The sequence below is a fragment of the Danio rerio genome, chromosome 3, assembly GCF_049306965.1.
Source record: "Danio rerio strain Tuebingen ecotype United States chromosome 3, GRCz12tu, whole genome shotgun sequence".
Taxonomy (NCBI): domain Eukaryota; kingdom Metazoa; phylum Chordata; class Actinopteri; order Cypriniformes; family Danionidae; genus Danio; species Danio rerio.
In genome coordinates, this window is record NC_133178.1 from 38,251,702 (window position 1) to 38,272,162 (window position 20,461).

Here is a 20,461-nt window from a genome sequence, read left to right on the forward strand (position 1 = left end):
GGGTCGCCACAGCGGAATGAACCGCCAACTCATCTAGCAAGTTTTTACGCAGCGGATGCCCTTCCAGCCACAACCCATCTCTGGGAAACATCTACACACACTCATTCACTACAGGCAATTTAGCCTACCCAATTCACCTGTACCGCATGACTGTGGGGGAAACATGAGCACCCGGAGGAAACCCACTAGAAGGCAGGGAGAACATGCAAACTCCACACAGAAACACCAACTGAGTCGAGGTTCGAACCAGCGACCTTCTTGCTGTGAGGCGACAGCACTACCTACTGCGCCACTGCCTCACCCTTGAAATTTTTAAATAATAATAATAATAATAATAATAACAACAACAACATTAATAATTTAATATAGCGCATTTAAAACTTAATTCTCAAAGCGCTTTACACAAAAAAGGTACAGATATAAAACAGTTTAGAATAACAGTAAAACTGAATCATTCAAGATAAAACATTTAAAATAGATAAAACATTCAAATTTTGAAACATAAAGCAAACCAAGAATGCACGCCTCATGAATAGGCGAGTGTCAAGTAGTGAGTTTTCAAGGATGATTTAAACTATTTAAAAGATACAGCATGTCTAATTTCATACACTCTCAGAAAAAAGGTACACTGTGGAACAAATAATGTTCCTTGAGTAACAGTTTTGTAAGGTTGTACCTTATATGGTACAGAAAAGACCTCTTATGATTATGTTCTGTACACAACTGTTCTCACAAAAAGGTTAAAAAAAGTGTTGAACAACCTCTTTTATTACAATATCTATGAAAATAAATATTACTGTAAAGGCAAGGTGATTTTATGAATAATTTCCATATGAAAACATGAATCATCATTTAAAAGCATATATGCTTAAAGAAACTCATAAACATTCATTATTAACTTCTATAATACAAGACAACTGGTAAAACAAAACTAAAGGTGTTGTGAACTAAACATTTAAGGCATTTTTAATAAACATTTGTTAAGCATTTTCTGATAAATACAGGTTCATTATTGATATCCGCACCTTTTGGCGTTTGCTTTCAGCTACGCACGTGAGCTGGCAAAAGTCCTGCATATGCAAAGTGTTCATGCAGACATTTTATTGTAAAGGTAACCAAAATTGTGCATTTCTCGTTACAATACACTTGCATAATTCTATTTCTATTTTAAAATTAAGTAAATTAAATGAACTTTTAAGTGATTACAAAGGTATTGTGTGAAAACTGGAAAAAACAAGTTTTATATTGTACATGGCAGAATGTTTCTGTAACATTTTTGTAAAAAATGTTGTGAAATGTTTTGAAGAGAAATAGATCTTTTGATTTGTTAAAGTATTTTTTAGTCTATATCGTAAATGGAAAAGGTGCATTTACACAAAAACAAAAAGAACTTAAAAAAAAAACATTGTTTTACTTTACTTTAAAATGTATTTGATGTTTTATATTTACTGAAAATAAATTGACCCATTTTGGATATAGCAGAATGCCTTTAAATAGTTCTCGAAGGAACACCTTTGACACTGTTAAGGTACAACGTGTCTTGTCACTGTAGTGGTACTTCATGAATCAGATTTGTATGAAGATATAATATTGTACCTGCATGTTTTAAAAACCAAATGTACTTTTTGGTTTCTCATGGTACAAACATGTCCTTAAAGGTACAAACTGCAATGGTACACATTTTTTATTTTTTTTGTCTTAAAGTACAATTCTGTTCCATAAAATGTTACTGTCCCATTGACAAGAGTTTGGACCTTCTTTGGTAAAACATTGTATCAATGTAGTGGAGAGAGTTCCAGAGCCTTGGAGCCTGGGATGCGAAAGCCTGTCACCCATAGAGCGCAGACGAGCGAAGGGGACTGTTAAAAGAGCAGATACTGATATGGTTGTGGGCTCTAAATCATGGTCAGATGAATGACAGCTTTGAATGTTAAAAGAACATAGCAATACATAACAGGTAACATTTAATCTTATGAGAAATGCAGTCCCTGTGTGGGATTATTTCTGAGCCTCTGAGTACAGTCCCACACATGGCATTTAGAATGTACAGAATATTCATTAATTCATTTTGCTTTGGCTTTTTATTTGCCACAATGCATTAACTGCTAACTTATCCAGCATATGTTTTACACAGCTTATTTCAGCTGCAACCCAGTACTGGGAAACACCCATACACTCTCACATTCACACACATACACTACGGCCAATTTAGATTTATTCAATTCACCTATTACCCAACCGGGACTCGAACCAGTGACCTTGCTTTGAGGTGACACTGTTAATCAATGAGCCACCGTGTCGCTTGTACAGAATGTTGAAAATTTTAAAAATTGGAATCAGCCAATCTTCCTAATCTGTGCTCACACTAGATTGCACTTTCAAATTTCTGTACGGAGCTCACGTTTTTAATCTTCTGTGAGTTGGTCTCCTGCATAATTTCGCAGGTCAGAGTTCACCGAGCTTGAACTTCGGAATGCAAAGCTTTTTTTCATGAGCTTGAGTTTCTAGTCGGTTGCATACTGAACCATAATTAAAATCAAAGCTTAAAGGGTTGCCATGGATACTAAAAGGAATGCAGTGCAATGTTCTACCACTACCACTAATGACGACTACTAACCTGACGAGATGATGGAAACATTATCATAATGTATGGAAACAACTGAAGAGGTGAAACACATTATTAACAAACAAACAGTCGTAGACTTTACCCTAAATTTGACTGCATGCGTGTTACTCTGGAAATTTGTTATAAAAATAATTCAACACTCATTGGCTTTGCACATTTTTTATCCTTTTCATTTATCTGTCTATTTAATCATGTATCCCATCTACTCTTTTATCTTTTTTATTTATGTCTATAATCTTTAATAATTTTTTACAAAAAACGAATATATGTACTTGTGTGTGTGAGTGTGCGTTCTGTTATGCTATCCATGTTAAACAAAAAAATCTATCTATCTATCTATCTATCTATCTATCTATCTATCTATCTATCTATCTATCTATCTATCTATCTATCTATCTATCTATCTATCTATCTATCTATCTATCTATCTATCTATCTATCTATCTATCTATCTATCTATCTATCTATCTATATATATATAATTTACTGATGCTCCATTCAGTCATAGGACGACTCCAAAACAGCTTGCATTCGAACGTGCTTTCATATTCATCATGAAACACAACTTCTCAGAAACCAGAAAAATCGCAACAAATACAAACGTCTTTCATCCACTTCAGACTTGAGGCTGCTGTGAGATTTAATACTCGGAATGATTACAAATTGATTGCATTGATTGCAAATCAAGGTATTGCTGCCACCTGCTGACACACTCATGAAATAAATAAGTAATTAAAACGTTAAAATGTGTAAATATTCCGCCAAATAAAATGTTATATAAATAAAAATAGAGAAACATCTGTCTAGCTATTTACCCATCCATCCATGGCATGTTACCACATTCTACACTATTAAAATTATCAGCATTTTTTTTGTAAAGCTCTGATATCATTAATTTTCTTTTCGGCTTAGTCCCTTTGTTAATCCACAGCAGAATGAACCGCCAATTTATCCAGCACGATTTTACGCAGCGGATGTCCTTCCAGCCGCGACCAATCTCTGGGAAACATCCACACACACACTCATTCACAACGGACATTTTTAGCCTACCCAATTCACCTATAGGGCAGGTCTTTAGACTGTGGGGGAAACCGGAGCACCCGGAGGAAAGCCACGCACGCGGACGCAGGGAGAACATGCAAACTCCATCCATCTCAAATGTACTACAAGTAAATGATATTAAGGACACCATAGTGGTTAGTTGCTTGTAAGAAAAAAAAATCAAAGACAAAACAGTCTAACCACCATCACGTTTAAACCTGTTAAGTAGTCTCTTAACACACGGACCTACAAAGCTTTTTAGGTCCCTGAGTCCCTCTATGCTAATAATGCACGCACACACACACACACACACACACACACACACACACACACACACACACACACACACACACACACACACACACACTGTAGAAATGTTGGGCTCCACACAATTGATTTTACAAATTTAAGTAAATTGAACATAAAATAATGAAGTTGTCCCAAAAAACCCTTAAGAATTGTGTTATTTCAGCTCATTTTAAATAAGCAGCTTGAACAAACAGCAAACACCATTTTTTGAGCGCATGTAATTAAACGAAAACATCCCTTTTTAAATAAAGTTTACTTTTATAAAAATTAAAAACACTATAATCTAACCCTAAAAGTGAACTTTGTGTAGACATAAAACAATTGTTTTTTTCTCTCCTGTCAGTATATTGAGAGCATTCTTGAGCACAATCTAGTTATATACTTTTTTTTTTGTGAACACATTAATGTACAATATTTTGACTGTTTTTACAAAGGAGTAGATGCTCAGAAGGAGGTTTTGCTGAAGCCAAGGTCAAAGCTACATTCTGCAATGCATGTCTTCTTGTACGGACTTCATTTTATTCATGCTTAAAGGGCACCTATGATGAAAATCAACTTTTGTAAGCTGTTTGGACAGAACTGTCTGTATGTAGTTTGTCCACAGTCATATTGAGTTATATAAACCCAACAAATCTCTTTTTTAAAATTTCCTGACATAAAAATAATTGACAGACGCCATGTAGCCTACACACGTCCACAGAACTGTTTTTTTTTTTTTAAATAAGTTAGCATTAAAATATTTGTTACAAATCTCTGTGATTTTTAAAAAGCTTTATAAGTTTAAAACGTTTTTAAAACGGAGCATGTTTTTAATAGAGTAAAATTGACATGTAATTCTTAACTGATATAATCACCACGGCCGCATGGTGTCGGTAAATGCGCATATATATGTATATGTATGTATGTATGCATGTCTATATGTGTGTGTCATCATTTCAGAAAGGCTTATATAAACTCCACCATAAATACATCAAATAAACTCACTTGGTATTTTTGAGTAATGAGCTGTATTTCAGCTTCCTCCATGTCTGTCTCTGGCCCCATTTACACCGCCAGTTAAATGTGACCCGATTCCACAGATTTCCATCGTGGCTAGTGTGGTGCAGATGCTAGAACCCGCCTTTACGCATATGCGATGTTGTGAATAGTATGGCAAGTGTAAACACATTAATCAAATATGGGTCACAATTAAAAGAACAGGTAAACGAACAGGCAAAAAAAATAAAAAATAAAAATAAATGTGGGTTTCCCCCGGGTTCGTCCCACCATCCAAAAACATGCAACTTAAGGGTGCTTTCACACCTGCCTTATTTAGATTGATTGAATCGCACTAGAGTTTGTTTTCCATTTTGGTGCGGTTCGTTTGGGCAGGTGACAATGCAGCAATCGTACTCGAGTGCGCACCAAAAGCAGAAAAATTAGCTCGGTACGCTTTCAAATAAAAAAAGCATAGCGGTTCGTTTGTGGTCAAAAATATTTGTTGACAGCGCTTTACCAACAGAGAGAGAGAGAGAGAGAGAGAGAGAGAGAGAGAGAGAGAGAGAGAGAGAGAGAGAGAGGAAAACATTACCTGATGGATCGTTGGTAATATTTCCGCAAGATGATAATGTCGCAGTTTAGTTAAATTAATTCACGCCTCCTCCTGAAGTGGCGAGCGATGCATTAAAACATTGTTTTCCAGCCGCAGCCGCGCTTCATTCTCGAAATGTATAGTTTGTCTAAAGCAGGGATACAGTCAGTCAGCGCAGTCGTCCCTCCATAGTAAAAAGCAACATTTTGTGTCTGCCGGTTTACTTGCGGGCGTTCAATGGCATTTTTCCTGCACGTGAATTCTGACCAATCAATAAGCAGTTTAGGAAATATGTTCAACAACATCTGGCCTAAAAGTGATGTGGATTTTGTCAGATGACTGCATTTTGGTTCGTTTCAACTGGTTTGGACCAAAGCCAGCAGTGTGGTGTGAAAACGACCCAAAGACGGCAGAAAATGCAACAATGTATCATTAATTGCCTTTGGTCCGGACCAAATGAAGCAAACTACAGATGTGAAAGCACCCTAAGTTAACTGACTAATCCAAAACAGCACCATAGACACGCTCCTAGTAAGTAGTTATCTCTTAAGAGCAATCACTATCTGTTCATTAGCTACTACAGCAGGGCAGTTCTCGAGAGCAACCTGAGCTCAAACTCCCCTCACGCCTGGCAAACGGGAGGGAGCCCTGGGCTTGAGGATCTTATGAGCTCAGGGCTTTCTCCCAGGACAGCATGCCAAACAAGCTTTATAATCAATAATCAGCTAAATGTGAACTCTTGAATAAATAATCCGATGGGTGTTTTGAGCTGAAACTTTACAGACACATACTAATGAAACCAAAGGTTTACCTTACACCTTGTAAAAGGGGTAAAATACGCACCCATTAAAGAACAACAACTAAGAACTATTCATAAATTTAATGCGGTGTATATAAATGATAACAGTGTACATAAACAACAAGACAAGAATCAAATACGCTCTGCAATAAGAATTTATTATAGCTTGTGACAGACACTCTTTGCAGGTTAGATCTCTGTTCTTTGCATTGAGGTGAATAGATTTCTGCATAGTATTTGTAAGTCACAGAGAAAGGCCATTAACAGGGAAAACAGTCTAGTGGAGTTAAAACAGGTACACCCCAAGATTTCCAAATAAAAGTACTTATTATATTCATACAAAATATATGTATAATATATACTGTGTATAAAACAAACAAACGAAAAATATTAAGGGAAAAAAACAACAACGTTTCAAGTAACATCTTGAAAGAAATGACCGTGCACCCAAGCGCACTTTTGTAAACCATATAAAAGCTAAAATAAAAGAGAAAAAAAAAGGAAATGACAATATAATATATGTGTATTTACAAGGTTAACTTAAGCAAGGCTTTGTACAAATGTTACAAAATCATTTGACACACACACATACTCGACCACATACGGTTTACACAGACAATTTCAGACACACATACACGCTCATCTGAAGTGATTTCACCAATGAGCCGTCACTCAGTGTAGATGAACATGTGGGAAGGTGAACGCCACACACTGCGTCTTATGTTTCTTAATGTAGCGAGTTACTGGTAGAGTTACGCAGCTGCTCTGAGCTCAACGGCCTGTGTTAAATCTAGTAAAACCGTCACTATCAACACTGCTCTCGTTTGATAACACTGTTTAACCAATACTGTACCGGCACATTATCGGTTCATCAGGGACTTGAAAACATAAAAGCACTCCATGGCATGTACGTCGTGAGGGTCTTGGCAGTCATTTTGAAGAGCTGAATGTTGTCGTGTGACTTGCCAGGATTAAAAAAATAAGGAAATGTGAAAGGAAGAAAAAACTTTGGCAACAGTAAGTAAGTGTGATGTAAATTCGACTTGACCAAGGGCTTTACATTGTATAGTACAGTGTAGTAAAGTATAGTATAATAGAGTTTGCATTTTGTACTCAACACGGCAAACTAAAGGACCGTTCACACTAACAGCGATTCACAGAGACAAAGAGATTCATCTATGCAGATTCACCGGAGGACAGGATGATGCTAGTCACTCATTTGCATAAATAAGAGTACTCATTTTTGGAAATGATTAGCAATGTACTGCAGTGACAATAAATAAATAAGCTAAAATTGAAGTTTAAAACTAAATTATTGCGGAACATGCTGCTAAAATGACACCTAAAGACATTCTGGGGGTAAAAAGCTCATTCAAAGTACTAATTTCTTTAGATGACCTTTGAATTGAGGCAGAAGTTTGTCCATTTCCATCCTATTCCTTATTACAGATGACACGTCAAAACTGGTTCATTTAGAGAAATTGGTGCATTTTCTCCCTTATGTAACCCTGTCGGTCCTACACCACCCAAGCTGGGATCAATCCGGCGACTCTCCGCATGGGAGTTGGTTGCACTAGCAAGTAGGCTATAGACCATAGCATCCATCACCACTAGAGCACCTTTTCGGGTTTAGAGGAGTGAGGTTTCCCGCACAGCACTATACTAGCTGACCTCCGTTACACTTAGATGGTTTTGTTTAAGAATATGGGTTACACGAGTACTGCAAATGTCAAGCATACAAATGATTGCATTAGTTAAATCAAAATGCACCTCTTGATGTTTAAATGTTGAAGTACATTATAAGAATGCATATGAGCAGAATTTCAGGAATAATCAGATGCACTCTTAAAAGAGTAAATTCATTTTAGTTCATGAAAGTGAAACAAACCAAATGAAGGTGGTCATTTTCCATACAATTATGAAAATCAAGCATTAACCAAAGCAAAAAATCCACAGGTCTGAAAACAGTTACTGCAGTTTCATTTGAATTTCAGCTTGTTTGGTTTTGAACGTGAAGGGTTGAGTAAATGATGACAGAATTTTCATTTTTGGGTGAACTATCCCTTTAACCCTAGTTCATTGTTGTTAAAGGAAAACTCAGAGTTACAGTTAAACAGTTGAGTTTTACAATATTTTAAACCCATTCAGCTGATCTCTGAGTCTGGTGAGAGGACTTTTAGCTTACCTTAGCATAATTCATGGAAATGGATTACAACATTAGCATTAGACCACTACAGTTTCAAGTTTCCAGCTTCCAATTTTCTTACTTTTTAAAATTTACTTTAATATCTTATTTTATTTCAATCTCTAAACTTTTATAGTAATGTACAGTCCTAAATTATGTTGTCAATTTATGTTGTTTGATGTAGCACCTTGGTGCTGGAGAAGCAATGTTTCGTTTCACTGTGTACTCCACTGTATATTGTTGAAAAGACAATAAAGCCAATTTGACTTGACTTGATGAATGAATAATTTGTATTCCTACTCTGATATTTCACACTCTACAATTCTAAACCCTTTGGTTATCATCCTTATTTGCATATTTGCTGTGTAAGTGTCATTGATTGGACAAGTACAGAATGTGGTCGGTACTTCCATGCTCATATTATTTATTGTTGATTGTAGTTAAAGTTTTAAGTTAAACTATTAGATGATAAAAGGAGACACGCACTGAAATGCCAAACCTTTTACTGTAACTGCCCAGCAGGCACACAACATCATAAGATGTTATTATTGGGTTAGATTTAGGTTGTGACGTCAGGTGACCAAAACTTGATGTCTAGCCAGCATCTAAAGACAATTTTATTTTTGACGTAAAATAACGATCTGTCAGATTACGTTGATATTTGGTTGATTTTAAGTTGTTTTGGAAAGTGACCATAATACAACGTCTGATAGATGTTATATTGGTAACATCCACACAACATCAAGGTGTAATTTGATTAGATGCTGATATGATTTTAGGTTGGACATTGACAAAAGCCTGACGTTGGGGTACGTTGGGCTACAACATCAATATGAGGTCATGTTGACGTTCTGTGCCTGCAGGATGAGTTTCATAACCCTGGGTTAAAAGAAGTTACCTTGCTTCTAAATTACAAGTGTGAAAAGTAACTTGCTCTGTAAGAAAGCAATGTTTAAAACAATGATAACCTGGGGTTATGCCTTAAGATAAAAGTGTGGAAAGCAAGTGTGAATCGCTGTTAGTGTAAACTCACTTTGAACATACCGAGTATGCAGCTACAACACAACCCAAATCCAACTCTCTTGGTTCACTAGCCTGTACACACCACCACTGCTACAAGAAATCACGAAAGCGCGAGGTAGGCACGGCCCGACGTGCAGTAGGGGCTTCAGTTTCTGAGCACTCTGGGTGGGACTCTCTGACATCCTGCTTTTCAACAGGGGAGGGTGAAGCTAGAGGTTTGGTGCTTTGGACCGTTGGCTTTTTGTCTGAACAATCCGTAGGGGACACGACCACTGTGTGTCTCCTCCAAGCGCGTCTCTTCCGGCGCGTCTCCGGCGAGAGCTGCTTTCTCAGGCCAACGCTGCACAGGTCATCCGCCGAGCCCATTAGACGAGCACGTACCTGATCCGCCAGGGATCCTTGCCCGGGGGACAACACACACCCCTTACTTCCGGGACCAACCATGGATATTGGCGTACACTCGTTTCTTATGCTAAACCCTTTGGCTTTTGAAGAAGGAGACGGAGAGGAGTCAGGGATTTGATTGGCACCTGACTGGCGGTCCTCCTCTGCGGCGGAGGAGCTCGAGAGTTCGGAAAGGTCCACTGAGGGAGCTTTGGCTTTGTCCGCCTTTGTCCGACGGCGTGCAAGGGTGTCGCACTGTATGAGGCGGTGGGAGTTGAAAGAGCGGTTGTGGAGCCGTTGTGAGGCGGATGAGGAGTAAGAGGAGGTTGAGGGAGTAGACGAGCGTGCTGCGCTGTCCTCTGGGTTGGTTGTGATGTGTTGTGAAGGGGGAGATGGAGCAGTGGCGGAGCCAGAGGGTGTAGGTGATTTGCAGTGCGCATAGAGGAAACTCTGTGGTGCGGTTGGTTCAGGAGACGCATGAGAGTTCTGGTTGGAACGGTTTGGTTTTTCTGGCCTTTCTTGGGTGAGGGAGCGTGAGGCAAACCCGCTTTCATTATCAGTTTCACTCACTAGTTCACTATGCTCATCATCTGCATCCTCGCCCCGCCCCTCTGAAGCTAAGCTCCGCCCCAAAGTGGACAGAGTAGAGTAGCCTGACACAATAGACCGAGCATCATCTAATCTCCAGCTGCGTCCTCCTTTCACTTCAGACTTCTGCTCTTCCTCTTCGCTCAGCAGCACTGTTGATGTCACTTCCTCTGTTGAGGAAATGCTGGGGACTACTGTTTCCTTCTGCTCTTGTGCCTTCTGTCTCTCAGCCCCCTCCTCCTCCTCTTCATCATCTTCCTCCTCTTCATCGTCATCCTCCTCTCCCTCTGCTCGTGGGGCACAGAAGGATGCAACCTGCCCCATCTCTTGCAGATCGTCTTTCTCGGAGATGCAGGATTTAATGGGTTCATGCTCAGAATCGTCGTCTGTGCTGCTGCCGAGGAGACGGCCGTTGTGCCGCTTCCGCCGTTTGCGGGTCACAGCCGACATAATTGATAATGTAAGGATATCCTTGGCAGTAAAGTCACGTTTTGATCCCCATGACCCCTAAGTATCATTAAAGTAGAATAAATAGATTAATATTAAATATATGGCATCATTAATAATTATTATTAGATGTACTGTAAACTACACAAAAATACTAGAAATGTATGGGGTCAATCTAGGGGCATAAATACTTGAAAAATAAAAGAAAGTTTTGCAAACAAAAAATAAAGTATTGAGCTAAAACAAAGAAATAAATACATGCAAATCTCCAAAAATTGCAAAGCATTTATTATTTTTTTTAATAAAAAATAAAAATAAATTTTGCAAAAAAAAAAAACAAAAAAAACAAACAAACAAAAAAAACCTAAAGTTTTGAGAAATAAAAATAAAATTTGCAAACAAAAAAAAGGAACTGCAAATAAAAATCTAGTAGTGCAAAAAAATAAAATAAAATAAATAAATAAATAAATAAAAAAATATTATACTTCCAAAACATTTTTATTATTACATTACAAAACCTGTCCAGCCAATAGCAATGCTCGTTTTGATTTGCTTTTTAGTCAGCTGTGAGTTTGCGATGCTGTTTTCTCTTTGCACTAGAGGATGACACGGGAGTGGATGGTCACTCCTGTCCTGTCCCACTCCCACAGAAAGAAATCTTGTCCCGTCCACTCCCAGACCAAAGTTTAAATCCCGCTCTTGGTAAAAAGACTCCTGCTCCTGTACTGCTCCCATATAAATTTTATTTCTAATTTTAGTCTTTAGGTAATACATAGAATTTGATTTTATCTGCTCCCCATCCTGTTTTAGACCAGCTGCTGAGTCCCTGTTTCTAGATTTTCTGGAGATAAGTTGCATCAAATAAAAGAAAAACAGTACAGAGTTCACACCAGGCTGCATTTTACTCATCTATTGAAAAGTTTTTTTAATTAACATGTTAATTAACACGAGACGCCTACTCCACGAGACAAGACGAGATTTTTATCCTATTTTAACCTCTTTAATTAAAAAAAACCTAAAAATCACAAATAGCAAAATATTTAGATGCTGTATTAAAAAATCAACTTGTAATAAACGTTATTTTACATTTTTGTAATTTTTCAGCAATTTCTATTTTATTAAGCAACATTTCGTTCATGACTCACTCTGAGGTACTGAATGTGACAATGAAGTAAGGACTGATAGGAGAGAGTTGTTTAAATGTAATTTAATACTGTAGCTGCAAAATGCAGCTGAAAGTCCTTCACGATAGTAATAGTTTGATTAAGGTGTTTAATTTAAAAAAAAGTTATGCCACACCTGCCCAAGCAAACGAGTGACGCGCAACACAGAGGCAGCCTGGGTTGCCAGGTGTGTGCAAAGCACTTGGTGTGTGGTTCAAATCAAATCTTGCCTCCAATCTTCAGTGCTAATTTTACCCTCACACTCCATCATAACATCACAACTCACAAGACAACTTTTCACCTCGACGAGAAATCTTGTTGCGATTTAATCTCACTAGATCTCGTCATATGAGATCTTGTCACACCCCTAAATATATATATCAGGCTAAATAAATCAGGGCCACAAAGTGAAATGCACAGAAACATGAAGTGCAAAGTGAAAGCAGCATCGCAAAATCAGTTTTGCATTTATTTATATATTTTTTTGCTCAATACTTTATTTTCGTTTATTTTGCAAGTATATATGGCCCAAGATTGACTCCATAGAAATGCAACTATGTATATAAAATATTAAAACAATAAAAAAGTATTATATTAAACAAAACAATTAATTAAACATTCAAATAATGTGTAAAACAACTAGTTCTTCTTAATAAATGAGGATTCAAAGTTATCCAGTTACTTTAACTCTTCAACACAACAACCATATTAAATAGCCTTTGGTCAATACTGACCTTAGATTTTGCAGAATCACTGTTGGTTGAGTCTGGTCAGTTCAAAAAAAAAGGAAGAGACAGGGAGAGAGATTGTTAGAGGAAGTTAGTGAAAATTAACATTTTGGCACCATGTTAAATATTTGCTGTATTAATGAGAGGCACAGAGGAGGATGGACCTTTTGGCATTGTCAGTAAATTAATTCATTAATATATAAGGCATACAGCAGCCTCTGTGTCAATCATTAAGCGTCGCCCCATAAACAGTGATTTTGAGACAGTGTTCACACAAGATCCGCAACAAACAACTTGTGTAATGAACAACCAGCCTCTGATTGTCAGCTCATGTTCCAATGTGAACAGGGTCTTAGATGAAGAAGTGAAAGCGCTCATATATGCAGTGAAAAAGATGAAGCGCACACTGATGACATCACAGCACACACTGATGACATCGGACAATGAAATAAGCTATAGGAAAGGCAAGGGCAGAAACTGTGATTGTCAGAGAGGGAGAAAGACCAAACAAACACAATTTACCACCACGCACAGGCCCCGTTCACCTGGTATGAGTGTTACTTTTTTTTCACTAATTCTGAAGGCTATGCTCTTCAATATTCAGATACACTTCAACAAATAAGTTTATTTCACTCTAATATAAGTAAAACGTCATAGATGAGTTCTGTAAACTCAAAATCTGATTGTATTGAAGCTAAATTTAATGAGTTGTCAAATTTCAAAAATAATTTCTTAGTTGGCTCTCAATTTTTTCCCCTCATACTTGTACTACACTACCTGACAAAAGTCTTGTTGTCGATCCCAGTTGTAAGAGCAACAAATATTAACTTGACTTCTAGTTGATCATTTGTAAAAGTGGCAGAAGGTAGATTTTACAGATGAATCATCAGTTGAACTGCATCCCAATCATCACAAATACTGCAGAAGACCTATTGGTACTCGCACAGACGGAAGATTCTCACAGAAATCAGTCAAGTTTGGTGAAGGAAAAATCATGGGTTGGGGTTACATTCAGTATGGGGCGTGCAAAAGATCTGCAGAGTGAATGGCAACATCAACAACTTTAAGGGCGTCACACAATGGATGCACCGCTGAGGCGACACAGCCCGAACATGACAGGTGAAAGTATCACACAACCAGACACACACATTCGCATGCTATTTTAAATAACACTAATCAGATGGCAGTCTGTGGCGTGGCAGAAATATGAACAGTGTCCTGAGTGGTGGCTGGGTGCCACGGACAGCCGCCGATAGCCGGCGACTTGCGGCGCTGGTGTGTGTACCCTGATAGAAACCTATGTTTAGAATTTTGAAATGCATGGCACGGCACTGAGTGCCGATTCTAGTGTGCGACCTGCTTAAGGTATCAAGCATTTGTGCTGCCCATTACATTACAAACCACAGGAGAGGGCACTTTTTTCCGCAGGATAGCACTACTTATCATACTTCAACCTTAAGTGCTAACCAAGGTGCTCTAGGATTGGCCAGCCCAATCACCAGACATGAACATTATTGAGCATGTCTTGGGTAAGATGAAGAAGGAGGCATTGAAGATGAATTCAAAGAATCTTGATGAACTCTGGGAGTCCTGCAAGAACACTTTCTTTGCCATTCCAGGTGACTTTACTAATCAGTTATTTGAGTCAATGCAGAGATGAATGGAAGCAGTCCTCCAAGCTCATGGGAGTCAAACACAATATTAATGCTTTTCCCACTGCACCATGACTTTATATTATATACTGTACATTATTTCTGTTAAGTGACAAGACTTTTGTCCAAGCAAAGTCAGATATTACTGTCCTAATTTAAAAATTCAAAATCAAGGCTTGATCATATTTTATTTTGGTAAAATAAGAGTAATCTAGAGGCCTTTGCCTTTCATATTAGCCACTTCTGATACCAAATGATCAACTAGAAGTCAAGTTATTATAGGTGACAAGACTTTTGTCAGGTAGAGTAAATCATGCTTAGTATGTACAAATACATTAAATACACCCATAATGAGCTGTTCTATTTTATCAGAGATATTCTTAATAATAATAATAATAAAGCTACAGCAAAAATACAGTCTTGAAGTAGCACAGTTTTAATACAAGGTTTAAATGGGGCCCATAATCAACTTAATCAATTAATACAAACACTGACACTCCCATTTGTACATAAAGGCATTAAACACACACTCATTTACACACACACACATAGAGAGGTCATGGCAGGAGAAACCCATCCTACCGCAGTGGCTGTTCCACAGGCTCAGCTAAGAGAGGAATGCAGAAATGTACAGAGAAAGACAGCAGAAAGTGAATATAACAAAAGGTTTTTTAAAAAGAAACCAAAACTCAAGAGAAATGTAGAGAACTTATCATGCAGGAAATGTTTCTACTACTGTAACCAACAGACAGATGTGTCCGTCCACATGCAGATGAAAGTATGTGTTGTGGCGTTAAGGTGGAAAATGACTGCTCGCCAAAGGCTGTTAGTCAGCTAATGAAGACTATTAGTTTACTATGACTGACTATTTTAACCAGAGCATTCTTGGTTGGGGTGGTTAAGATACCTCACCTGAAGCCTCACCCAGCATGCCTGTGCGGCCAATGTTGGAGAGCAGATGATCAATGTTTGGGGCAGGCTGGACATCCTCTGTGTCCACTGGGGTCTGAGAGACGACAGGCAAATATTTAGATACATGACAGACTGTAAAAGTTAAATGCTTAGCAGTGTAATCATAAAGATTCCATAAGTAAGGGATAAAGTACATCCCGCCGGTTTCTTTTGGAGAATAAACACTAACTGGCTAATCAGAAGCTCATTGTGAAGCAGAAGACTGTTGTTTAAGATTTTTTCATTCACATTTATTCATTAGCGCAATGGTTCCCAAAGTGGCGGTCGGGATCCCTCAGGGGCTTGCCGAACAATAAAGGGGGTGACTTGGTGATTAAACCATTAGAATTACATATTGATCTATAATCTACTGAAGATAAAAATAGTAGTTTATAGTTACAGCATTTGCATGCATATATATATATATATATATATATATATATATATATATATATATATATATATATATATATATATATATATATATAAATGTATATATAGATTGCGACCCTTGGGGTGATTACATAATATTAAAGACACAGCAATAGCGTTAGATGCAGCAGATAGATTTTATGGCACCAGGATAAAATTTCTGGCACATTCACAGCACTCACATACATAAAAAAAACAAAAAATGAAGAATAGAGTTGGGCCTATTAGTGTGTGTGCGCCATTGCATGCAAAGTTTCTATATTTATAACCACTTCAGATGATATTGGGGGTCATGAGTCACTGGCATTGTTTTTTTGGGGGTCGCAGGCTGAAAAGAGTGGGAACCTCTGCATTAGCTATCCTTATTATTCAAAATTACTTAAAATAAAAGATTAAAGCAGTATATAGAGAGAGCTTTCTCATCTTTCTCATCTTGTTTATAATTTACTTTGGATAAAAGTATCTGCTAATGTACTAAGAATAACCGGAGCCCTTTATATAAAAAAGAAAACAAACCTTTTCATCCTTATCCTGTTCTTCGCAGAAAAACCAGGTGTACTGTGTAGAGAGAGAGAGAGAGAGAGAGCGAGAGAGAGAGAGAGAGAGAGAGAGAGAGAGAGAGAGAGAGAGAGAGAGAGAGAGAGAGAGAGAGAGAGAGTTGTTGTTTAATATCATAATAAAATGGAGACTTTCTGAGAAGTTGGTGTTATGCTGTGTCAGTTTTGTGCTTTACATGCTGAATGAGTGTCTCCACAATCTTGTAGCGGTCTGGCATGTGGGTGACCATGTCTGTCATGTTGTCCTCTGAAGTTCGAACAAGAGTGGGGCCAAACACCAGAGCCAAATTACGCGGCTCCATCTGGAAAGGCACACAAACACACTTTTCAAGTCAAATAAAAGTATTTTATTTGAAAGCTTTATCATAATCCTTTTTAGAGCAAAGCCAACCTCAAATCCCTCATATATATTTACAATAATTAATAATTATTTTATCACTTACAAATCTTAACCCAAGTAAATTACTTAAGTGTTACATTACGCCTTGTATGGTAAAAATTTTATATTTATTTTGTTTAAAAAGAAAAATGGGCGAATTGAATAATTAAATTAATAATTAAATTAAATTAAATAATTTTCACAGAATCACAGAAAATCAAGCATTGCTCACTTTGTTTTTCTCAGAGTGGTCAGCCACCGTCTTTAGGTGTCCAACTAAAAATTTCAGAGTGTGAAAGTAATGATCTGGTAGGTCCCGAATCTGCAGGAATAAAGAGAAGACAATGCAATAATTTAATCAAAAGTGCCATTTATGCAAATATATTTATAGCATAGAATAGCTTTGTTGTTGATCATAATGTTAATAGTGTTTCTTGTGGAACAAATACTCATATTTGATTAATTTCTGAAGGATGACATGACACTGAAGACTAGGGTAATCAAAAAAGTTTAGACTATAATTGATTTTCTTTCAATTACGAACATGCTGAAAACAAGTTCATACCAATTTCTTCATTGTCCTCAGCCTATCGCTGGCGTTCTCCATCCGATTGGCGTCGATAAAGTCATTATATTTATCTTCAGGAGGAAATAAAGGAAGGGAAATAAAAGGAGGAAAAATTCACTTCATGTCAAAGGGTACTTCACACCTTGCAAACTTTTCAAAACATTTAATAAATTTCCATTCATTTACTAGTTATATTAATATAAAGCAGCACTAAGATCACAGCTAGAATGCTCCTGATCTCACCATCAGTGAAGAGGGGTTCAGGGAGTTTACGAAAGAAGGACTTCAGCAGGCTGCTCACCACATTCAGGTCCTGCCATTTCTGTACAGGAGCATAAAAACAAAAGCAGTTTTTAAACAACAGAGGATACTCAGTAGGAGGAGGAAGTATCATCTGAAACAAGAGAAGTGAATATAACCAGAATGTTGACTTGTTGTCAAAAAGCTCATAGAAATGTAACAGTAGCTAGGTTTCTATTGAATTGTTTTAATGGACATTTTGAAGTACCACATAAGAGAATAACGAGTGAAGGAAATGGCAAATTTCATAAAAAACATTCAAAACTTTTCAAAACGCCCTGTTGAGGCGGTTTTTAACCTTGAGTTAATGAGAACACTGGCAGATTGAAATGCATCAGCTGAATAGATGAAGCAGTTTACAGAATACATTCAATAAACAAGTAAAGATTATATATTTTTAACCACCCTTCCACCCTATCCTCTGAAAAAAATTACACATGGACTTTATTGTGAAGCATTGAGCTAAGATGTAACATCAAAAGGCAAAATAGAAACAAACAAATAATAAACAAACATTTAAATAACAATAATTAATGATACTAATTACAGCAGTTAAATAATTGGTTTGAAATGTGCCTTTTATACAATGTTTGATTTATTCTGTAATCTCAACTGAAACATGAAGAAAGGGTAGCTCCTCCCCTTTTAACTGGGCCAGACATGTTAGGGGCGATTTTTTGATTTTCATTTTAGGGGGGCTTAGCACTTTTATAAGGTTGAAAAAAAATTATAATAATATATATAAACCCTAATATCACTTTTATAAGTAGTAATTTAATAGTAATACACTTTAAAATATTTGTTTAATATAGGTTGTAATCTCAAGGCTCAACGCTCGTGTTTACTGTAGTTTTCAATATGCATTTTTTTCCATGTATCAAATAAATAAACTGCCCCTTTTCTAATCAAATGACAAACATATAAATATATCTTTTTAAACTTACAGGTTAATTAATATATTTTACAATCTGAATGATAATAATAAATAAGAAGTGTTTTTTTAATACTAGACAACACTTGATGTTTCATTCTATAAGTGCTTCTGTCACTGTGTTTTATCCTTTCTGTGCAACATTGTATGGTATAGTTCAGGGGTTTTCAAAGTGTGAGGCACGCCTCCCCTGGGGGGCGCCAGAGCATGTCAGGGGAGGCGCGGGAAAATATAATATAATAAAAATATAATTATTAAGTTTAATTATTATATGTATTTTTTATTATATTTAAAAGTTTTAATTAAACAACGCAAAAAAATAATACGTCAAATATAAGAAAACCTTTTAACCCAGAAGGCCATAGCTGTGAATTCGCTTCTGATTGACAAGCCCGCCAATACAGGTATATGCCTGCTAATACAATGGGTCGGTTTCTGATTTGACTGGGATGGACAGTTCTTGGATCTGTTCTATTCATATTGAACCATCATCCTAGTTTTAAAAATGTTATATTAAAATACTTGTTATTACTCTGTAAATAATTGCACTTTCATGCAAATGATGATAAAAGTGAGTTAACAGTCTGACATCTGTCTGTGTCTTTATATATACTGTATATATATATATATATACATATATATATATATATATATATATATATATATATATATATATATATATATATATATATATGTGTGTGTTTGTGTGCGTATGCGTGTGTGTGTGTGTGCGTGCGTGTTTGGGAGGAAGGGGGCGCCAATGGATAAGTTGTGTCAAAAGGGAGGCCCACAGTCTTAGACTTTGAAAAAGCCTGGTATAGTTAATTCCACATGAACTGTAAAGTGTTTAATATTGGTAGTTTATTTTGAAATAGAAATAGCGAAATGTTTCTTAAGAGTTACACTTTTCGCTGGAGGAGACAGCTGTGCTGATGATGTTAACACATAGAAAACCCGACTGCTCCTCCATGACATTGGGATACAGGTGATACAAGGTTATTTATATCAAAGAACTGCAAATAAGCCGATATTATAACAATAATATTATAAAAAAAATAACGTTCTCTCGCAGTCCACGGCTGTGTTTTGACAATCAAATGAAAAAGTAGAGGATTCTGCCGCTGTTTTCTTATCAATTTTAGCAGGGACTGAGACGATAATTCAGTGTACAGTTTATGAGCTAATCGCAAAAGTTTTATGGGGCTGTATAGAAATATAGGGGGGCTACAGCTCCCCAAAAATAGGCCTAGCAACGCCAATGCAGCACACTAGCTAATAGATATCATTAAAACTAACAATACTCTCACCAACATCTAAATACCTTTATTTTAATTTCACTGGACCTAAACATTATCTTGTCACGTCAGCAATTTCAGTCAATGTAACATCCAAATTATTTATGTATGCAATACATTGGCTAACTGAATAAATTCTGGCTTAAAAACTGATCAGCCTTTCTGGTTGCTTGACTACCAGGTTGCCAATACCACTGTCAGATGCTCAAACAACTTGATAGAAATGCTTACGCATTTCAGTTTTTGAGGATTTGCTTTGCATTAGGATGGAAACTCATCTCACCTCCTCAGTGATGTTAATGTCTACTCCTTTGTTGAGCTGCTCCTGCAGACTGGAGACTACAGCATTGTTTCCTGGCACTCTGTAGATCCCTGTATACTCCAGACCCATGTCCTCCACCAGCCCACAGCAGATCTCCACAATCTGAGGAATGAACTGCACACACAACACAAACACACGTTAAACATGCTCACATAAAAATAACGAGGACACACATGTTACCCGTTAACAGTTTGAGATTAAGGATTTTTTC

The 20,461-nt window shown here is 37.0% G+C and overlaps 1 protein-coding gene across 16 annotated transcripts in view; it reads right to left on the reverse strand.

Annotated features, from left to right (window-relative positions):
• Positions 1 to 6,484: 6,484 nt before the first annotated feature.
• arhgap23a (Rho GTPase activating protein 23a) overlaps positions 6,485 to 20,461 on the reverse strand; it is a 142,060-nt gene continuing 128,083 nt past the window's right edge. For 8 of the 16 annotated variants that reach the window (XM_073944906.1, XM_073944904.1, XM_073944905.1 and 5 more), the window contains 10 exons: positions 20,212 to 20,364; positions 17,646 to 17,724; positions 17,400 to 17,473; positions 17,067 to 17,156; positions 16,632 to 16,757; positions 16,415 to 16,456; positions 15,428 to 15,521; positions 15,098 to 15,122; positions 12,870 to 12,901; positions 6,485 to 11,032 (listed from right to left, as the gene is read on the reverse strand). In XM_073944906.1, the coding sequence (XP_073801007.1) occupies positions 12,886 to 12,901; positions 15,098 to 15,122; positions 15,428 to 15,521; positions 16,415 to 16,456; positions 16,632 to 16,757; positions 17,067 to 17,156; positions 17,400 to 17,473; positions 17,646 to 17,724; positions 20,212 to 20,364 (699 nt within the window). In that variant the 3' untranslated portion in view covers positions 6,485 to 11,032; positions 12,870 to 12,885. The remainder of the gene's footprint in view (positions 11,033 to 12,869; positions 12,902 to 15,097; positions 15,123 to 15,427; positions 15,522 to 16,414; positions 16,457 to 16,631; positions 16,758 to 17,066; positions 17,157 to 17,399; positions 17,474 to 17,645; positions 17,725 to 20,211; positions 20,365 to 20,461) is intronic. The other 8 variants (XM_073944899.1, XM_021474705.3, XM_073944898.1 and 5 more) reach the window with 1 other exon arrangement.